At 39.1% G+C, this 20829-nt stretch overlaps 2 protein-coding genes across 3 annotated transcripts; one reads left to right on the forward strand and one right to left on the reverse strand.

Annotated features, from left to right (window-relative positions):
* Positions 1–5622: 5622 nt before the first annotated feature.
* On the reverse strand, positions 5623–6317 carry LOC109467290 (achaete-scute homolog 1b-like). Its single transcript, XM_019765234.1, has 2 exons — positions 5970–6317; positions 5623–5682 (listed from the first exon to the last, which is right to left on the reverse strand). The coding sequence occupies exons 1-2, from the start codon at positions 6315–6317 to the stop codon at positions 5623–5625; spliced, it is 408 nt and encodes a 135-aa protein (XP_019620793.1).
* Positions 6318–9391: 3074 nt separating this feature from the next.
* Positions 9392–19317, forward strand: LOC109467439. Of its 2 annotated transcripts, XM_019765419.1 has the most exons (15): positions 9393–9507; positions 10352–10427; positions 11885–12079; positions 12697–12847; positions 13410–13591; positions 14023–14158; positions 14399–14485; positions 14842–15014; positions 15274–15386; positions 15750–15906; positions 16541–16639; positions 17149–17235; positions 17921–18070; positions 18614–18709; positions 19132–19317. In XM_019765419.1, the coding sequence occupies exons 2-15, from the start codon at positions 10362–10364 to the stop codon at positions 19240–19242; spliced, it is 1803 nt and encodes a 600-aa protein (XP_019620978.1). In that variant the 5' UTR covers positions 9393–9507; positions 10352–10361; the 3' UTR covers positions 19243–19317. The 2 variants fall into 2 exon arrangements, with proteins under 2 accessions (XP_019620979.1, XP_019620978.1); XM_019765420.1 differs by lacking the exon at positions 10352–10427 and having other exon boundaries at positions 9392–9507.
* The last annotated feature ends 1512 nt before the right edge of the window (positions 19318–20829 follow it).

Consider the following 20829-nt stretch of genomic DNA (forward strand, 5'->3'; position numbering starts at 1 on the left):
TCCTCTAACCACGCTCGGAGGGAATGAAAGTGGTTGGATACATTGATTTTCAGGGATAGGCGGGCAGCCAATCCCAGGGTAGCCGCCGGGAGGGTTGAAGAGGACTCGGAGGTAAAGCTGGCGTGGCTGATACAAATCCCGGCCAAGCAGCGCGTGATCGGGCCGGGGTCGGGTTACGGGTTGTGGCGTCGCGCTGTTACCCTTCACGGATGGGAGGAGGGCAAGAATGGAGCTCCGCCTGCAGGATAGACTCGACAACCAAGCGTTTAGATAAGCAAACGACAGTTAGGCGTGTCAAACATAGAAGCGAACGGAAAATGGTACAAAATAAAATGGTGCAATACAAAGTTAGAACTTGTCGTATGATCGTCGTATTAATGTCGTATAATCGTCGTACGATCGCAAACAGAGCGTATGTTAGTCGCTAGATAGTCGAGCAAATGTCGCACAACTTTCATCAGCTGATTTAGCAATACAATACTTTATCAAAGTGGTGTATCTTTATGTTCTTATGCGTATTCTTCATTATATTTCATAACAGACATTGAAATAACTTTTCGCTACCGTCCTAGAAAATCAGAGTCTTGTTCATAACGATTTTATGTGTTGGGAATGTATCAATAAATATTCATTTTTTTTAAATGCCATGTCTCGAACACAAATTACTAGTAGTATGTATCATAGGAGTGGAAATGTTTGTACTTGACTTTCAGCTTTCACAAATTCAATTGGGTCTTAATTATAAAGTCCAGTGCCTTTCCTTAATATGAAGATTGGGTGTACTTTTGTTATCATTCTTCATACAGATGTAAAAGGCTACATTAAACCTTCTGAAGTCGATAGCATAGTTATTACGTAAACGTGCACCGCTTCTTCCCAATCACTGAATGCGTAAAACTTGGGCGAAGATTGTTGAAGTGGTAATCCGTGTGATTGACAGACAAAGGACAGGCCGTCAGGACAAGTGGACAGGACCATGTGCCGGGAACTGGACTGTCCTGAGCCAAGATACACTCTAGCCATATTCTGTGTGCGCCACAGTATAGGTTAGCTTCCTTCATAGACTTGTACATTTGCGCGATCTTTACACGAGATTTTTTTAAATTTTTTTTATTTTAACATTTTGTGACTAGACATGGTGACGACACAGTTTTTTTAACTTATTTTATGCCGCCACCAACGCAGAGGACAAATACAGGATAGGACAATACTCATTTTCACCTGAGCGAAGTGAGGAAAGTCGTGTAAAGTGCCTTTCCCAAGGGCACAAGATCGGTGGCATGTCAGGACTCGAACCCGGGACCTCTTGGTTCCGAGTCGAGCACTCTGCTGTTACGACCCCTAGAGTTTTGCCACAGAGGGAAGGCCAAAGTTTCGGCTGTAAGGGACGAACAGAAAAGCTTTGTGAAAGAAAGGTCTAGTGAGTCATAAAGGTCTAACGCACAGAGCTTACTACACAGAGCTAATGCAAAGACCTTATACTATTCAGTAGCTTGGTGCGTTTATGCCTAAAGGCAGTTTGATAGTTGTGTGAAGGGAACAAAGGAAATGGTTGAAAGTTCTGTGTCGTTAGTCTTAAAAAAATCCACCTTTTTATCATGTATCTGTACATGGTCGTTTTGTTTTCATATCTCTGAATAAAGAGTATATACAGACTGCCTAAGCTCTCATCTTATACTGTCTCGTCTTACGTAGCTTGTACATTCAAAGTATAATTTACAACAAAATTAGTTACCGGTTGTGCGAAACAAACAGAGAAATGTTTGAATGTTCTGTGCCTTTAGCCTTCAAAAAGAAATCCACCTTGTCATGTATCTGTGGTCGTTTTTTGTTTTCATATCGCTGAATAAAGAGTTTTGTTCCCCTCAGGTGTTGCGGTAGTGAGCAGGTCCTTTGTTCATTGTCGCGAGGTGGACAGAAATGGTTCTACAAGTGTCCGCCACTTCAGCCATCAAGACAGGGCGAAATTAGCCCTCTTCTCTGCCGTGTCGGCTTTTTCATTCGTCATGCCTTTCGCTTGTACAATGTGCTTGAGGGCTGGAGGGGGCCTAACATGTCAGTAAACACACAGACAAAAGCACTTCAAGGGAAAGTCGCGCAAACACAGTCAGGTTTGACTTCTGGAGTCAGGGTAGTCCAACAGAAACATAATCTGGTTTGGTTGGTTTTCCTTTTATGCCCACGATCATGATAATGATCATTGTAGCATACTCATTTTTACCTGAGCGAAGTGAGGAGAGTCGTGTAAAGTGCCTTTCCCAAGGGTTGATTCCTTGGCAGGATTGGAACTCGGGACCTCTTGATTCAGAGCCGAATATTGCTCCGCCAAACAACGTCAACCCCACTACAATACTCGTATCTTTACACCACACTAGTAGTTTACTAACAAAATGAGAGACTGTGCATTTTGGGGCATAAATGTACGTCTCTAAACTAGCTTACCACTCAGAAAATAACACTTTTAAGAGCGGAAAAGAGCGTAAAAAAAGGCGAATTAAGTCAAGTCGTGTAAAAGGACTCTCACTGAAAGAGTTATCAAGATTTCTTTTCGAGTCTCAAACAGGTTGGGTTGAGAAAAACGATACAATGCTGCGAGGAAAAGTGGCGGGGCGGCGGCGGTTTGAAGTCGGGAAGAGCTGCGAAGCCAAAACACTTGAAGAACGGCTTAAGTCCGGGTTTACCTCCACGTGAAGAGAGAGACTCGCAATACGAAACCCACGAGAATAAACTAAAGGACGTGCCCTGGATTAATTAGGCTTTCTAAATCTCTTCTCTCCGAGTCACAACCTAATTTCTACATGCGTTCCTTTGAATAATATCCAAGCAAAATACCTGAAGATTTAAAAATGATACAATTATGTAACGGGCTATTACTCGATTTAAATGAGACTTGAGAGCTGTCAAGAAGTTCCTTTTCATCAGTGTAGAAAACTCGTTTGGATCTCCTTATGATAAAAGTGGTGGAACATATTCATTGATAAGAAGTGTCCATGTATACTGTTGAGTCCTCTACATTATCTCTTCACATCCTCATAAAGTCAACAAACGAAACACATCGACTCTTAATATCACTGAACAATTTTCCACGTCACTTCACACACTTTTATCCAAACGTGCTCGTACTATGAAGATGACAACTTCAGCCAAAAAAATTGTTTCTCGGAGACGTTGGAGAGAACTGAAGGACCCGGGTTCGAATCTCGGCGGGGGTAAAAACCACGTCGTCAAGCCTTGCGACATTGTCTTTTCGGTAAGATTAAAAGATTTTTTGCTTTGTTCTCGGGCGAGGCTGGGTGTTTAAAGGCAGGTAGGAGAGCCAATATGCAAACACTTCCAACACAACGTTGTCAACGGCTTCAAAATGAGTGAAAGTCTCGTCGTAGTTTACACATGGCTCAAAACTCTCTCAAGCGTCAATTAGCGCCACATTCGCGAGCACCCGGGCTAATATTTACCTTTCTGAAGCATCTCTCCAGCACAGAAAGAATTCGGGAAAGTCGTTTGTAGCTGGGCGGATTTTTGGTACTCAAATTTGACGCGCAAAAGGAAAAAAGTGTCTGGTTTCATTGTGTGTATTAAGCGTCATGGTTACTATAATGTTTTTCCTTTTACAATACATTACTTTGCAGGGAAATAATATTTCTTGTGGTAAAGATAGATGGATGGATACATAGATGGATGGATGGATGAATGGATAGATAGCTACGGATAGCTAGATAGCTAGATAGATGGATGGATGGATAGATAACTAGATAGATAGATAGCTAGATAGCTAGACAAAAAGATAGATAGATAGATAGATAGAGATAGAGATAGATAGATAGAGAGATAGATAGAGAGATAGATAGATAGAGATAGATAGAGATAGATAGATAGATAGATAGATAGATAGATGGATGGATGGATGGATGGATGGATGGATGGATGGATGGATGGATGGATGGACGGACGGACGGACGGACGGACGGACGGACAGACAGATAGATAGATAGATAGATAGATAGATAGATAGTGTAACAAAGTAAAACTTGCATGAGAACACTTATATTCACTTATATATATGTCAATGTTAGAAAACTGATTGTACAACGTTTCATCACTCAGGTGTCAGATCATGGAGCTAGAAAGGGTCGATCAGCTCAAGCAAATTCATGTCCCTTGCAGGGGTCTACACCAAAAAAAGGCTAGGGTCGGCAGTTTTTCTAGGGTCGGTCGGGAAACAAGAAACACAGCATTTAAGGCCTTACTGACTGTTCAGGCATACCACCACCTTCTACTTCGCCATTTTCCTGTCCACTGGCGAAGCCATTTCTCAATCAACTCCAAATCGCCAGACCGTTTCCATGTCTAGATCAGGTATATAAAATATCTCCCGGCCGATTGTTTGGGAGACTAACACACACCTTCAGTGGAGGGCCGTGTTTATTGTGGCTCGAACCCTTGAAGGTTTGAGTCGCGTGCTCTCCAGGGGTGTTTACCGAGGTAACGGCCAATTTGGTCGGCCCGCGGGAACAAGGCGTGAAGTGTAGCCGGGTATACACACAGGCACCGCCCGGTGTCAGGATACAGGAGGACGTCAGCTCCAAGCATAGGGTGCCAGAGTTTACAGTGCAATTTTACGGAATACAGTGCAATTTTACGGAATACAGTGCAATTTTACGGAATATATATACAGTGCAATTTTTCGGAATACAGTGCAATTTTACAGAATACAGTGCAATTTTACGGAATACAGTGCAATTTTACGGAATATATATACAGTGCAATTTTTCGGAATACAGTGCAATTTTACAGAATACAGTGCAATTTTACGGAATACAGTGCAATTTTACGGAATACAGTACAATCGTATTATTATACTGTACAATTTTACGGAATAAAGTGCAATCGTATTACTCAGTGAACGTAAACTTTTCATCGCCGATTCCGAATTACGTTAAAGTCTCATGGCTGATAACGAATTTACGCTTTGCGGCTAATTTTCTACTAGTATTACTAATTACGTTGATTTTTGGGGAGGCTGCCTACGGATTACGAAGACTAAAAACTACAGGATATTAATCTATTAACGGCAAGGTAACCCATCTTTGGCATGATATCATGAGAACGCCCTCTACGTGCGGCCAATAGAACTGCAGTGACGGAAACATCGTGACTTTGATCGCCAAATCTGCAGTACCGTTGGTAACCGCGAGTGGCGCTCGTGAGTGGAAAATGCAGAGTAACTTGAAAAGGATTTTTTACGGCTTCATGCACACACAAATATTTCCAGACACAACATAACTAATTCATAATGAAATTAGACAAATATGAGTATGATAAAAGGACTTCAATGAGCTACAAACTTTATTCTAACTACATGTATGTAATGAATAAATCAATTGTATTGAGCATATTGAACATAGCATAGTATTACAATATTTACAACAGCTTTCTCTTGTGATGTCGACACAATTAATTTCATTTCATAGATATTTGGTAAAAATACATATTTCACGTCAGCGTTACGTTGCGGTGGGCTTTTTAAATGGCGGTACAAAACAGATAGCTGCATAGGCACGGGTAGTGCATTTACACAACATTGATGTACTTATACAATAAGTGTACGAATGACGTCGTTTATTAAACATCTGAAATAATCTCAGATCCAAGAAGCTCATCCAAGAAATCGTCCTCCTCCTTCTGAAATCGAACATAAAGCTAACGTTACCTACTTATATATGCCTGTAAATGTATATATCTTTTAGTAATGGTAAAATATTTTCCATTTGAAAACGTGTCAAAACCCATGTCAAAGTTTTACAATGAATCTTTAATTATTATAGTACTATGCTAAACTTTAGTCCAACGCATGAGGTACATATATATAAAATAAATCAAGTTTAGCACTGTATTTTTTAACAACTCAGATGAACTTCTAAGGCGTTTCTACTTAAGGTAATATATATATAAGAAATTAAAGAACTTACCGAGACAACATGAAGCGGTAACCAGTCTAGATCCACCTCTTCTTCCTCAGTCTCTTCCTCGTCTGCAACCGACGACTCCACCGGTGAGGGGCTAACCTTGTCCTCGGCTCTTCCATCATCCGACCCCCGTAGGATTCCCTGGAGCTTCTCGATGTACTCAATCGCCGCTCGTAGCGTCTTCACCTTGGATAACTTCTTGCCCTTCGGCGCCATAGGGACCAGACTTCGGAGGCGTAGAAAGCCGTCGTTGACTTGTTGGACCCGGCGCCGCTCCCGTGCATTTCGCCGGGCGACCATGAGTGGTTCCTTCGGCTTGCCCAGCGCCTTACCCCCGAGAACACTCCGCATCGACCCGCTGTTTTGTACCAACTCTTCCAAATGCGCCATTTGAGGATGGTGCTGGTAATATTGCGTCTGAAACGCCGTGTTTTCGTAATTTCCGAAACATGGCACGTTTGGAAATGCCGAAGCTTTAGTTAATAAATTGTTAGCTGAAGGGGTAAAGATGTTGACGTCCATTCTGAGCGTATAAAAGTGTTACGCCGCGTGTGTTGCGTATGATAAAAAGAATCTCAACAGAGCTCTCAAAAGCCTTGCTTCCTCAAAGGGAATTAAATCTAACTCTTTCCCTTCCAGCGAGTCTTTGTAGGGATCCCTACATGTCAAAGGGCCACGTGATATCAGGAAATACGCAAGGAAAGGAACAAAAAGAGGGAAATCAACAGCGTTTGCAAGATGGCAAAGCTAAAGAAAATACTACTGCCTCTCGATATTCAGTCAGATACCTGTATTTTCCTTTCATATACTAGTATGCAAAGTGATAGAAATATACATAGTATTACCACCACAGGCCAACAGTTAAATGGTTTTATTTAACTTCTTATATTCTTTTAAAAAGGGTATGTACGTAAGAAAACTTCTTTTAATCTTTAATATTTCAGTCTTTTTATTTAATGGTAAGCTTTTAGTAGAAATGAAATGTAAACACTACCTATTTGTACACCGCTTTTTAAGACGAAAAGATAACGACAAAATTACGTTACCAGAAACGTATTTTATTTCCCCCATCAAAAACCGGAAATCACAGGAGCGTGTGCCGGAAGTGGGATACTCGTTTGCACGAGAGGAGCAGGTGGTCATTATTGTGATGAAGAAGTGGTCATTATGTCAATGATCTCTTTCTATCCCCAAACGCATCATTGATGAGAGTACATATGTTATGATATGATAATAATATAATAATAAACGTATATCTTAAATACAAGCGTTTCTCGTGCTATTTTTCTCCAAAATCATATTACAATCTGGTATCATCTAAGCATGTATGAACCCGTCTTATAGAATAACAGTTTATTTGGATAGATGAGCATTGTGATAGGAACGGTAATAAATAATAAGTCAAAGAAATATAAATGATAAGAAAAATCGTAGAAGATCAATGATACACATTGATATGTAGCTCAGGTGGGCAGTTTTACAAAAAAAATACTGCAAAAACCGTTAACACCAAAAAAATTGTACCTAATTTTTTTACATAGCCATCTATTGATCTACATGTACTATTGTCAAGAACAACAATTAAAATGGAAGAAGGAAACTTTATTTTTATATTTAAGAAATAACAACGTAACTAGAAAGATACTGTGAAATTTTCAAGGTTATGTCTTATAACTCGCACTTTGGGGCATGCGCACTAATACCGGAAACATCTGCTCACACATAAAGATCCATAAAGTTCAGAAAAGATCCATTTCCGGTGGTATATCCGGTCTATATAACCACTACAATACTGGGCTTATATTGTACATGCAACGTATAGAGAAATATCAAACACCACGAAGAGATTTTTTTTCTGAAATTATAATGAAAGTTCATCCCTTTTTATAATATACTACCTATCTTACTATCTACTGTTTTTTCTGAGTTGATTGATTTCCTGTTTTCAGCGTATGGTACGCTGATACACATACATTTTCCCTCGATTTTCTCCAAATATCTAACTATATTATTGGACATCTGGAATTCATACACTTAGATTTTAGGTTGTGAAAAAAGACTTTTTTTTCAAAACCATTATATATATAGAAAGAAAGTTAATTACTTGTGTGGTTGGAAGATAGGCCAAGGAGAAGGAAAGTTTATATTAAGTGGTAAATTTTTCTACAATATATCGTATGCTTCACTTTCAGCACAATGCAACATTGTGTCTCGAAGCCGTATGCATGGCGGCAGTACATATATATTCCACTAGATGTCATTTTCTCATATGAAGTTTCAAATGAAGGTATGAACTCAATCCAAGTAGAGACATGGTTAAAGTTCAACAAAACAAGCTTAAGATATGTTGGCGTCTTTTCTCCTTCATCCATTGCTGAGTGTCTCTCGTAGACGGAGATTTCTGCTGTTTTTCGTGCAATTTTTGTTCTCACTTCATTTATAGTTCCTCTTGTTCGACCTCTACCAAACACTTGTTTAATATTACAGGTAAATATGCTTGATTTATGACGCTAACCTTTCAAAATGACCACCTGTTTCTTTTGTTGAGTAAATGTTACGTCAGCCACTCCCCCAATAATTACTACCTTTCTGTGTAAGCTCGCAGGACACAGTAATTATGTGAGACCCCGGGGGTCTATGGTGACCCCGTATGTAAAATACGGACCAAACTCTTGATAAGTTTTATGTGTGAGGCAACCATGTATAAACTTCACTGTTCGGTTCAGAAATGATAGAATATCGGTTGCGAGACTGTATGATTTGAATGTGATTTTTTCTTCATTTTCCGCGAAAACCGTCATTTCAAGTTATGAGAAGGATGCACTTTAGTTTACCTCCGCAATGTGTCGTTTAAAAAGGAGCCTCAAATGCCAATGCAAGATTAAAAGCAATTCTGTTTTGTTTTGAATTATCTTATAGACCCTACACTTATAATATAACAAATATATCTTTGGTGCGCCCTACTGGAATTTTAACAGCGTCGATGTCAGTCACCTCTCATAACCATGCAAATCCCTACTACAAGCAGGGTTTGGGTTTGGGCTTATATTTTGCGTGTTTTGTGGCTTTTTCGTGTGAAAAAAGATTCCAGTGAAAGAAGAAACCCCGATAAAAAAGCCTAAAAACACACCAAAAATAAGCCCAAACCCAAACCTCTGCTTGGAGAGTAGCAAATCCCCACAGGCAAAATACTGTGTTCTGAGTCCTTCAAATAGGTCTAAATCCCTACTAGATCTATAGAATTGCAAGACAACTCCCAACCTACACAAATGTAAAACGCGATTATAAAGTTCTTCAATCAGCTGAATAGAAAAAAAACATGCAGACAATCTGATTTCTGAAGCCAAGTTTCGTGTAATTTACACCTGAACAATGTAAAATCAGGTGCCATGTCTCTGATTGGCTGAAGACTCAACATCCGGGACATTCGTGGTTTGTTTTCATGCTCCAGTTCTGGACGGTAGACAACAAGAGCACAAGTATTTAAGCTGCGAGACACCTGCTTTCTTCTAGACGGAAGACTGCACTGCTAGTGTGAAAGGTAAGACTTTTTTGTTGTTCTTGTAACTTATTCTAACAGTAAAGCCACTGTGTATGCATAGCCGAATATGGCCTCCCGAACACAAGCCGAACTCCCCCCAACCATGGTTAGGAGTAGGTCGGGAGCAAGGTGGTTGGGTCAGCTGGAGTTCGGTCACTTGGTCGGCTACTGTTCGGCTGCGCCAGCCGACTGTTTCAGGATATTTAAAACTTTGTGGTGCAGAGGGAAGGTTCGGCCATAGTTGGCTTGTGTTTGGGAGAAGGTTGTGTGTGGTTGGCAGTCAAATTTCAGTCAAATTTCACTCAAATTCGATTCGTATAGAAAGATAGACGTGGCCCTATCGCCAACTTAGTCGGCTGGTGTTCGGGGGAAGGTTCTGAAAACTATCACAACTATTGTTTGACTTGTTGAATCTTCGTAGCAGGTAAAGTTATGATATATAGAAGAAGAATATCTTGAAAGGTTTTGTTGTGAACCTGTATAAAACCTATTCCAAGCCAGCCCCAACTTTTTTTAGGTTAGCCTCCGTAGCAGGCTCATAGAACTGGGGTTTGGTTGTCTTCGGCTGTTTTCTGATTAGCCCAGTTCTAAAAAAATGGGGGTAATTGAACCAGGGCGGCTATGTTGTCTATATGCAATCAGAAAATAGCACATAAAAGCTCCCAAAGACCCTGGAGACCCCCCCCCCCCCCAGTTTTTGGCATGCTATGGAGGCTAAATTTAGGTCGATTTGGCAGTAAGTACTAGTACTGGTTGTTACTATGGCAAGTTAAACTCAGGGGGACTCCCCAGAATAATGAATAAGGGGACCAATCTAAACAAAGATATTTCTAACTCTTTCTAGTGGCTTCAGAATGATGATCAGGCGTTATGTAAATGTGTCCAAGCGCATGCTTGAACTTGCCGTGGTCAGCAAAAATGTAAGTGTGAAAAATCTAGGCCAGGGATAGCCTTACGCAATGTTCCACCATCACACGATACTTTAATTATAGTCTCTTTGTGTACGATCACTTGATAACGAAGATGAAACCCAGTTCTTGTTTTTCTTAAAAACGACTGTAATTTTTTTTGTCTCGCTCAGAGAATGTTGGATTGTTTACTTTGTAGTACTGTGTACTAATGCTCTACTTAGCGATCTGTATAACAGGTGTTTGTTTATCTGATGTCCCGACTAAACCTTTTCAGATAATCTGTTGGCATTTCTACTGCATTCCTTTCGTGGTTTTAAGTTACCAAAGTATTTGCGTTTACCTAATTGAGGACAGTAAATGTTCTGAGAGTTCCCTCTGTTGTTTAAACTGTGGAATAACCCTTCTTTTTAGTAAGCTTTGTAATCATAGCGCCTTTGGCGTTATACCTATAATGCCTTTTTCTAAAGGTGGCCCATTTACAAACCAGTACTTAACTGAGTGGCCTTATGTGTTACTAAAGCTTGCTCAAAGCCATAATCACTAATCATTTTATGATGGTTTCTCTTAATACCCTTAAAGTCGTCGAAAAAAAGTAAAATCGTGATGCTTTTTTGTAGATTTAAAAACAGATGCTACAGTGCTATTGTAAAATGCTACAGTATTTAGTACAAAACGTTGCTTGCGACAAAAACCGGTCAAACCACCCTGTCAACCACTCATTGTTTTGCCCTGGATCGAATGCAGAGCTAAACCTTTTTTTCTCAAGGGACACAGCTTACCTATTGTCATTCAAATCTTCATCAATTTTCTCTCATCAATTCTACCTCTTGTGAGTTGTCAGGATTTGTTTCATTTAAATTTATAACAAAGGTAAAACTACGAAATTCCGAAACCTTTTCTTTATATTTTCACACACATGATCTGTAGGATTTGAACATCGTCTATACGTTTGATATCTTTACCTCAGTACACAGATGTTTAGTTTTCGGTGTGTGTGTTTGTGTGTTAAATCGCGTGGCATTTTTCACATTAGACACTGACAATAATTTGGGTCAAAGGTCCCAGAGAAGGTTCATATAGGTCAATATATACATAATGCTATACAAAAGGGAAACAGTGTCATACTATCATAGCAATGTGAAATGTAGTATTCCATCATAAGATGTACATGTATTAAATGATGAAATTAGTAGTACTACGCTAGTAGATTATAGTTTATAGTTATTGAGAGTTATTTGCAATACATTGTTTCCGATGCTACTGTTGCACAACAAACCTTGAAATTTCCTGTGTACTATGTATTTTGTTTTTTTTAGGAATAAACAAATGTAAAAATTTGAAAACAACAGATAGACAAATTCACGATCATGAATAAATCTAGAAATTTACAAACCATCTAAATATTCAACGAGGATATGAGATCTTTGATCTTTTTTAACTATGTTTTATATATGACTTTTTTTTAGGTAAGACGACCTGTATCTACCAAAGCTTGCAACAGGGTGATATCTGCAGTCATGGGACAGGAAGAGTCTAAACCACCTCCCCCCAAACTCCCCACCACCATCGGGGACAAGTTCTCAGACAAGGTGTTTCCCTTCGAGAACCTGGTGTTGGAAGGAGGAGGAGCAAAAGGAATCGCCTACATTGGGACTTGCAAGGTGAGTATCTCAGAAACAGTAATAAAGATGTGATGACCACTGTGTATACATTGTATAAGGAATCTATAAGGAAATACAAAGTATGCTGTGTGTAGAAATATCTAAGTGGTTACATTGCATGCAATCCAACACGATGCTAAATAAAGGTACAGTACAACTTGTATAAGAAGACCACCGTGGGGAACTATAGAATTTGGTCTTCTTGGACAAGCGGTCTTCAAGGTATCCAAAAAGGAACACTGGGTGACACAAGAAGACAAAAACACCAATTTCGAAGTTCATGTCTTTTACTTGTCTTCGTCAGAAGAGTATGTATTCAGTTTCGGTGTGGCGTGGTGTGTAGTTATGAGACTACCTAGGGATCTCTGTTCGTTTGAATAGCATCTTTAGGCGTGCCACACCAGTTTTGTACAAACTATGGAAGACCAGGTTGCTTTTATGTCTATACCTAGTATGCGCCTTCAAAATATTTCGTATTTTATTTCAAGACAATAAGCAGCAGACAATATAAACAGCGAAGAAACGTTGGCACACAGACAAACAAGCACACAGACAAACAAGCAAACAAATAAAACGCACTAACCGAAACTCTTGCTTCTGCCCCCCTCCCACCCCAGGTCCTAGAGGATGCCGGGATCATGCCTCAGATCAAACGGTTCGCCGGGACAAGCGCAGGCGCAATCACTGCCGCCCTGCTCGCCATCGGGCTTACGTCACAAGAGATGTTGGAGGAGCTGAGCGCACAGAACTTACTGGAAGTCGTGCTTGGTAAGTAGACTAGTACATTTATGTAATAAAACGCAAGAATATAAAAAAAAAACATTAACTTGAAAGGTAACATTTGCAAAGCAAATGCATAATGTTTACCTTCGCATATGGTCCGATCTGTTAATTCTTACTCAAACACATTCATATATATATATGGTAACAGGAGTCTAAATCCCTCCTGCTATTAAATTGCAACATGATGTAACCCAACACTAGCTACCATGGTAACAGAGTCCGGTTCAGGTCATTGAGGTGACTGTTTAGAGAAGAAGAGGAAACGTAGCAAAACAATTTGTTGTACTTCGGTAAACATAAAAATATATCTGAAAGCAACGAGAAGCAACATAAAATAGGCCTTTCATTTTGACTTTCCTTGTTTTTCGTTGTTTTCTGTTTGTTACACGTTGATTTTGGTTCGCTGTTGCGTTCTATTTGTATTTCAGTTATTCGACAGGTATTTAGCCATATGAAACTTTCTTTTACATACCATACACAGCAGGGTAATTTTCATACCCATAAGCCATTGGTACCCTGTAAATGACGTCATTTCCGGTTTTCCCAGATACCCGTTGGACCAAGTCCAGCTGGATTCCCGGCATGGGGAGTTTCGGCCGACTTTATGACGTCTTGAGAGCTAGGGGCGCATGCCCGGGAGAAAAGTTCTTGGAGTGGTTCGGAGACATCTTGGACAGACACTTGAAGAAACGAGGCCTGCCTTTGGATAAAGACGTCACATTTGACCAGGTAAAACAAAATATCTTACATATCAATTATTTCAAAACAAATGTTTTATAAATTATTTCAAAACTAATGTACATGTACTAACAGTAGATGAAAATAAAGTAATACAAAACATTCAATTTCACCACATAAATTCAATATGATTTATTTGATTTCATTCTTAAATGTCAGTTAGCCCTTAGACATCAGTTTGCAATGAAAATTAAATATATGTGTTGTATACCAAAAAAGCTAGTCTTTAATCTGAACTTACAAAGTGTTTTAAGTTAAAACTTAAGATCCAACACAAAAGAGTTTTCTCACCTAGAGCTTTCGACCAGTCACTCTGGTCTTCCTCAGTAGACTGACCCAGTGAGACTTGTCACGTGGCTTCTTGTAGTGTGACGTCAACACTGGGTCAAAGGTATCTAGTAAACTCTGACCTTTGTCCCTAGATCTACCATGTTCTGGGCAAGGAGCTGTGTATTGTAGCCTACAACATGAACTACAACCGGGAGTCATACTTCCACGTCAAGACTACCCCCGTTCTCAGGGTCCGGGAGGCGGTGCGCATGTCCATGTCAATCCCTGGTAAGATATGCAATCTTGTTTCATGTGTTTTTGGTTGATCATTTTTTGGTTGATCATTTTCTTGTATACACTCGTGCATTCGAGTGGATAAAACTAGTTCTCATTGCTTCATTTTGAAGTTGACAAATTATACATTTTATACTGTACTTAGTAGATTGGTATCATGTTTACGTCTTTGACACCAGTACATGTACATGCAATTTGCAAAGAAATCAACAAAACATTTTTTTCTTATTTCAGTGGTGTTCCAGCCGTATCAACTGGAGGGACTTTTCACCTACATCGATGGTGGACTGGCGGCTAACTTCCCACTCTACGCATTTGATGGTAGATATTTAATACGTATACAAATAAAAGTTTTCAATATTTTTTCTTAGTCTTTAATAATTGAAAAGGGAAGCTCTTAGTTTTTTCACCAGTTAGGAGCTTTACTACATTTTTGCACGGTTTAAAAGATAGTAAATATTTCACTGTACACATGTCTATAGCGCTCCTGTTCTCACCTAACATTATTAGTTTTAGTCCAATGTACGTGACACATCGTCATTATATTCATGCCATCGTGCCCCCCCCACCATTAAAAGCATTATTAGATTCTTGTTGTATGTAAAATTATGAGTCAGAACAGTCAATGGATTTTGTGATCGAATAATAATGTCTGTCTTGAATGTACTGTATTTTAGGTTGGTACCTGTCCATGGACAAGAAGGACACGTTCTACAAGCGGCTGAATGCCCTGTCGGAGACCGACGACGACCAAGACCACCTGCGCAGGGTGTTCTACCCCGAGTACAGATGGGAACGCTTCGAGAACGAGGACCCGCAACGGTTCAACAAAACTCTCGGCATTCTTATCGTAAGTTCAAAGATTAGAATGTTGCGTTGGTCTGTTTCTTTGCATAGTTGCATGGTGTGGTAAGGGTATTTTCAAGAAAAAAAGCTATCAGATGTCTCTGTTTGGATTCTTGGGAGATCGCGGTAACTGCACTACGGAACGTTTTTGTTTAACGCTTTTGTAGAAACATCAATTGTAACACAAGTAAAAGTGCCACACGCTTCTCATTTCCTGTGCCACTCTATTTGGAACTGAAGTTTACCGCTGCTTTTTTTTTCAGTTTTCCAACTCAGACCGGGAAGTTTACCAGGATCAGTTCCAGGCAAGGCTGACGTGGCTGATGCAGAAAGACCCCAGCTTCATAAAGCAAAGACCTGACACGGAGAAGGCCAGGTACTAAAAGTATTAATTTTAACACTAAGTCAACTTTATGTTACTAACGTGCAATAAACGTATTGAAGTAATAATTAAATACTTGTCTAGTAATTTTGAATGTATATGTTGAATGTAAATTTCGAATATAAATTTTCCCATGTAACACGCATGTAGCGCATATTTTCCATATATCAATTGTATAAGTTTTTGTTATTTATATTTTATTTGATTATTTGATTACTCCAGGAAGAAAAGTGTAAAGGAACAAAACGCTAATGGAGATTCTAATAAACAAACAAACAAACAAACAAACAAACACACATTGACATGACGATATTAATTCTGAATAACGACTGATAAATAAATTCTGCATCTTTACAGAAAATTTGCCGAGCAGTACAGCCAGCAGCGGACCGCAAGGGATGCCGGGATCAAGTCGTTCGAGACCCTGGTAGACGACCGGATGAGGACCCTGATCGAACGGATTGCCGGTCCTGACGTCATGGATAACCTGGACGGAGGCACTATTGAGATTCCTGTAAGTCGAACACTGACCCTTGCCTTCTCACTTCACTCATTCACGAGTTTCCAATACCCAGAATGCATTGCGAAAACAGGGGTTTAAACCTCATTTGCATAGGACAGGAAGGCATCGGAATGATCCTGGTGACTTTTTCACTATGTTTTGAGGTGTTGGGGTATTTTATGCTCAACATTAAATTACCATGGGTCGAATCTGACAACAAGTAGCAAGCTGTTTAACGTCTTGTCCTATGCAAATGACGTTTAGACCCCTGTTTTCGCAATGAATTCTGGGGATGTGAAACTCGTGAATAAGACCACTGCAAATGCGGATGACATCCTCCGCAGACTCCAAATCTAACGCGATCGCGCAAAAAAGGCGACCTCTCCCCCCAAAAAAGAAGATTTCTATATTTTGAAATTTTCACATCACCTTGTTAAACAAGAAATGATACCTATATTGTGCTAAGTTTAATGCAAGCTATTACAACATCCACTGTCATTGAAAAGTACAAGTTTCAATCGTTGTACGAAAGGTTTTGATTTGGTGGCAACATCACATATAAAAGGAAAGAAATACTTGGCTGTACATTGCAAATGAAGAGGTTGGAGTATGTTTTGAAGTGTTTTTCTTTGTGTATATTTTCCAGGAGGAACGACCAATTGTACCATTTGTGGTAGGGACCGGGGCGCCGCCGCCGAAGGAATCCAGAATCACAATTCAAGAAGCAAGGGAGCAATTTTTCCAGGTCTGTTACAATGTTTACTGTACTGAAGCATTGTAATTCATAAGCAAATACGTATTATGTTGTATCATCAGTTTCAACCACTGTTCCTGTTATAAAAGAGTTATCCATTCCAAGCTTCCGTTCTCTTTTCATATACATGTATATACAGTACACGTATACCGCAACGTATTCGTATAATTATAAAGTATGACATATATTTTCCGCATATTTTGAAGATACTCATTGAACAAATTCATTTGTCACGTATAGATATAGTTACTAGAGAATTCTATATTTCATCAGTGACAAGTTTTTGAAGGATAAGAATACTAACCTCCAAGTTTTCGATGGATATCATCTTGTTCAGTCTCCGGCCTAGTCTCGTGCTCTCGCGAGACTAGGCACTAGCTAGGCCACTCCGTGAACAAGATGGACTGATAGCCATCGAAAACTTGCAGGTTAGTATTCTTACCCTTCAAAAACTTGATGAAGGAATTCTGTAGTAACTCAAAATTTTCTCTTTTTTTCAGATCGCAACCGAAGAGGACGTTAAGGCCATGCAGGCACCGAGCAAAGAAGCGGCATTCCAGGCGTTGTTTCTTGATGTCAACGGAAAGGTACATGTTCATCGTAATCATTTCACCACAGTCAAAGTGTATCATTGCCTTCGTGTATTGAGGTTTTGTTTGTGGTGCGTTGTTCTGGCCTGTTTCTTTGCTTGTGTACTTATGGTTATATGAATATGATATGGTATGAATCTTTATTGCATGTTCTTGCCCAGATAGGCTAAAAGAACAAGAGCATAATGCAGTAATCAAAACATGGTAAAAAAACAACAACATGAGTATTGCATACTGGAACGCTATATTCTAATGCTAAGTGCTAGGAATCTATACATTACAACAATAATATATACTACCTATCATCTACTTTTAGTTGCCCTTAATAGAGTGCATACTACGGGCGTATAATAAATGTGGCATCGTGATCATGACATGAAGGGGGGTGGTGTAACCGCAGACTGACAGGTAGATCGAATTGGAGGTCAAAATGGTCCCCCCACAAACTGCGAAAAAGTCCCCCCACAAACTGCGAAAAAGTACGAATATGTATGATTCCAAGGCAATACTAGTACCCAATAAATGATGACGCTTTACACCATTTAGATTGTAACTAACAATAAAATTGTATCTTGATTTCAGATATACGCTCATTCTAATTATAGACTTGCTTCATTTAATCATAGTCAACTAGACTATAACTAAAGTTATTTTAACCGCATGTTTTTTTCTTCTTCAACAGCTGACTGTGGACAGGGTGCTGAACATGTACGAGAACTACGCACCTCTGCAGGTGGCCAAGAGAAGGGTTCTGGGAACGAGATCTGTCGAGTCGGCCGGGCAGTACTACGGTACTCTCATGGACTTTGTCGGCAGCAAGAACCAGATTTCTGTAAGCGCCTAGTGATTTCTTATCTTATGCCTTATGTGTCTTATTACCTCCATGAAAAAAATGGTTGTTTTGGCGTATCTGTGTGTCTGTGTGTGTTTCCGCAACTTTGTGGTCAGCATAACTTAAGAAGGCCTTGATGGAATGTGATGATGTTTGGTATGTTGGTAGATCTTAGGAGGACAAGGGTCAAGGTCAAATATGGGCTTTCTTGTAGCAGACCTTGGTACTGCAACAGAGCATCCGGTTTTGTATCTTTTGTCCTGAACATGCTATGGTCTTGACCTTTTGGTGACAGATAGCTTTTCCTGTAAGGAATAAGTGGTGTGTGTTTGGTCCCCCTAGCAGATTATTTACTTATTGGTTAAACAAGATCCAAAAACCACTTCAAGATATAGATGTGACCCAAATGTCACTCTAAGGTTACGGGTTACAAGAATCAATTGATAACAGCATCTCTTCTCCCTAGGTCATAAACATCATGATTGAGACAAGATGTTAATATTTGGCCTTCAACTAAATGCTAATAAATATGTATTTGTTCAGGAGAAGGACATAGACCGATGTATCGCAGTAGACGTGGACTACCTCTCTACCATGGACTTCGACATGGCTCCAACGGATATGGAGTTTATCATGACTGTAAGTGATATTTTATTTTTATCTGTTTTAGAATGTAGACCTACTGTAATTATTTATTTAATAAATCTATCTATTCGTTTTGGCTGACGATACAGACAAGTATGCCCAAACAGCGCTATAGGGGGCTATTACCAAAGGCGTTGCCTTGAATACGATACTAATGTCGTAGAATGCCGAAGGAAAAGAATATAAAAAAAATATGAAGAAATGAAAATGAAGAGTCTATTATTCGCCATACCATGCTCTGTGTGTTAAGTCATTTGTTCAGTCTTCATGACCACATATATTTCATAATGAAGGCAACGTTTTTGTCAAACTTTTTATTGGCACTTTCGCATCAGTTTTGAGGTTCCCAGAGGACGTCATCAAATCAACATGGCCTAACATGACAACTAACCCTAAACCTTCACTCCGATTTACAGCAAGGAGCGACTGCGGCCACTGCCTACATCATGGAGTTTGTGGAGACCGGAGGGAAAAGTATGGCGAGCAGAAGCCAGCTGCAGCCGCCTCCGCCTCCCGGTCAGGTCTAATCATTAGGGATCCAGGTCTAATCATGAGGTCACGGAATTCACATAGTCTCTACCAGACTCCTTCGCAATCTGAATGAAAAGGAATGTAACTAACTGGCTAGGGGAGTTAGCCGGCCATAGATGGTCCAATTTTCGTGCAAGCATTGGACTCTCTATGGCTGGCTAACTCCCCTAGTCAGTTACAATCATTTTAGACCGATTTCTACTATTTATTCAGCCTGCAAAGGAGTCTGGTGGAGACTAGATTCACCCTCGAGCGCATTCTCTATTGCTAGATATCGTCCTATAGCTCTAAAATGGAAAGAAACTCGGTTTCCCAGGTTTCTAAAGAGCATACACGGTTATAATGAAACAGATTAGGAACGATTTGCACCAAATTTAGGCCGGCTCTTATGTATTAGACCTTTCAACATATCCCGTGAGATTTTTTTTACGAGAAGGTGTATACGTGATGGAATCATTTAATCCATTTTATAACGTTTGAATTTCTGTTACGAATCTGCACTAAGATACCGGATATATATTGTTGTCGGGTGTTTGCTTCGGACAAAAGGATCCTAATTATATCTATAGTAAAATTTGGACAGGACTGTTTTGATGGTGCTAATGGGTTGTAGCTATATAATATAGGATGGAACTTGAACTATCTGGTTTATTATTTAGTTAACGGGTTAAGTCAACAATTGGTTATTGAGGTTTTTAGTCTCTTGTTAGTTTATTAGTAAGTTACATTTTCCAAATAACCGATTTTGTCACTTAAGTTAGTATATGTTCTTGGGATGTAATAATAAAACAATTTTATACAAATCCTTGTTATTAGACTGGTTCACTTTGTTGTCCTAGTAATAACTTTCAATGCAATAAAAATAACCTTTATTTATCATGTAATAGATAAATAAATGAAACGCACACATCTTTAATTGACTACTTTTTATTGCCTTTCAATAAAACAATGATATGGGTATTCAAACAATGTATTGTACTGTTGTATCTTTTAATATGCCCAATTATACAGTTAAATCAATGAGGTTGTGAATTTCTTTCCGTTCATTATGTCATTAAGTTTTGTCATCAAATACATTTCATCAAGAGCTTATAAAAACGTTAAATCGTATTTAAAATCAAATTCAAAAGTTTAATCGTATTCTAAATAAGATTGGCCTTTTCTCGAAAAGCTTTTGCATTTGAATTGTGCTTATTTATCTTTTGGCTATTGCCTTTCTGCACGTTTGGAAATTTACTTATTTATTTGATGTTCATTTTTTTCTAAGATTTTCAAAAAGAAAACAATAGGTAATCATTTTCCACTTTGTCACTATATCAGGCTTCTCTTACTACATGAACGACTAAACATTTACTGCTACTTTTTGCAATGAATATAGATATAATAGGTAAGAGACAAAAATTAGATTTTCATAAAGTCCATCTTTATGAATTGAGTACACTGTTGAAGATGAAAATATATGAGTTGAATGGTAACAAATCTCATGAAAAATGATAATGGAATTTTTGAACTGCTATGATAGAAATTTTGGTTTCTCAATGGTCTACACATGAAAGTTTTTCTCATATCATTTTTTATTTTTA

The sequence above is a fragment of the Branchiostoma belcheri genome, unplaced genomic scaffold, assembly GCF_001625305.1.
Source record: "Branchiostoma belcheri isolate BF01 breed outbred unplaced genomic scaffold, Haploidv18h27 scaffold18, whole genome shotgun sequence".
In the NCBI taxonomy this organism is placed as follows: domain Eukaryota; kingdom Metazoa; phylum Chordata; class Leptocardii; order Amphioxiformes; family Branchiostomatidae; genus Branchiostoma; species Branchiostoma belcheri.

Excerpts from the sequence above, each read along its gene's own strand:
- LOC109467290 (XM_019765234.1), bottom strand. The coding sequence starts at position 6,317 with ATGCGGAGTGTTCTCGGGGGTAAGGCGCTGGGCAAGCCGAAGGAACCA. Across the intron at positions 5,683-5,969 it reads TACCGCTTCATGTTGTCTCG|AAGGAGGAGGACGATTTCTT; the intron begins GTAAGTTCTTTA and ends GTTCGATTTCAG.
- LOC109467439 (XM_019765419.1), top strand. The coding sequence starts at position 10,362 with ATGATGATCAGGCGTTATGTAAATGTGTCCAAGCGCATGCTTGAACTT. Across the intron at positions 12,848-13,409 it reads CTTACTGGAAGTCGTGCTTG|ATACCCGTTGGACCAAGTCC; the intron begins GTAAGTAGACTA and ends CGGTTTTCCCAG. Across the intron at positions 15,015-15,273 it reads AAACTCTCGGCATTCTTATC|TTTTCCAACTCAGACCGGGA; the intron begins GTAAGTTCAAAG and ends TTTTTTTTTCAG.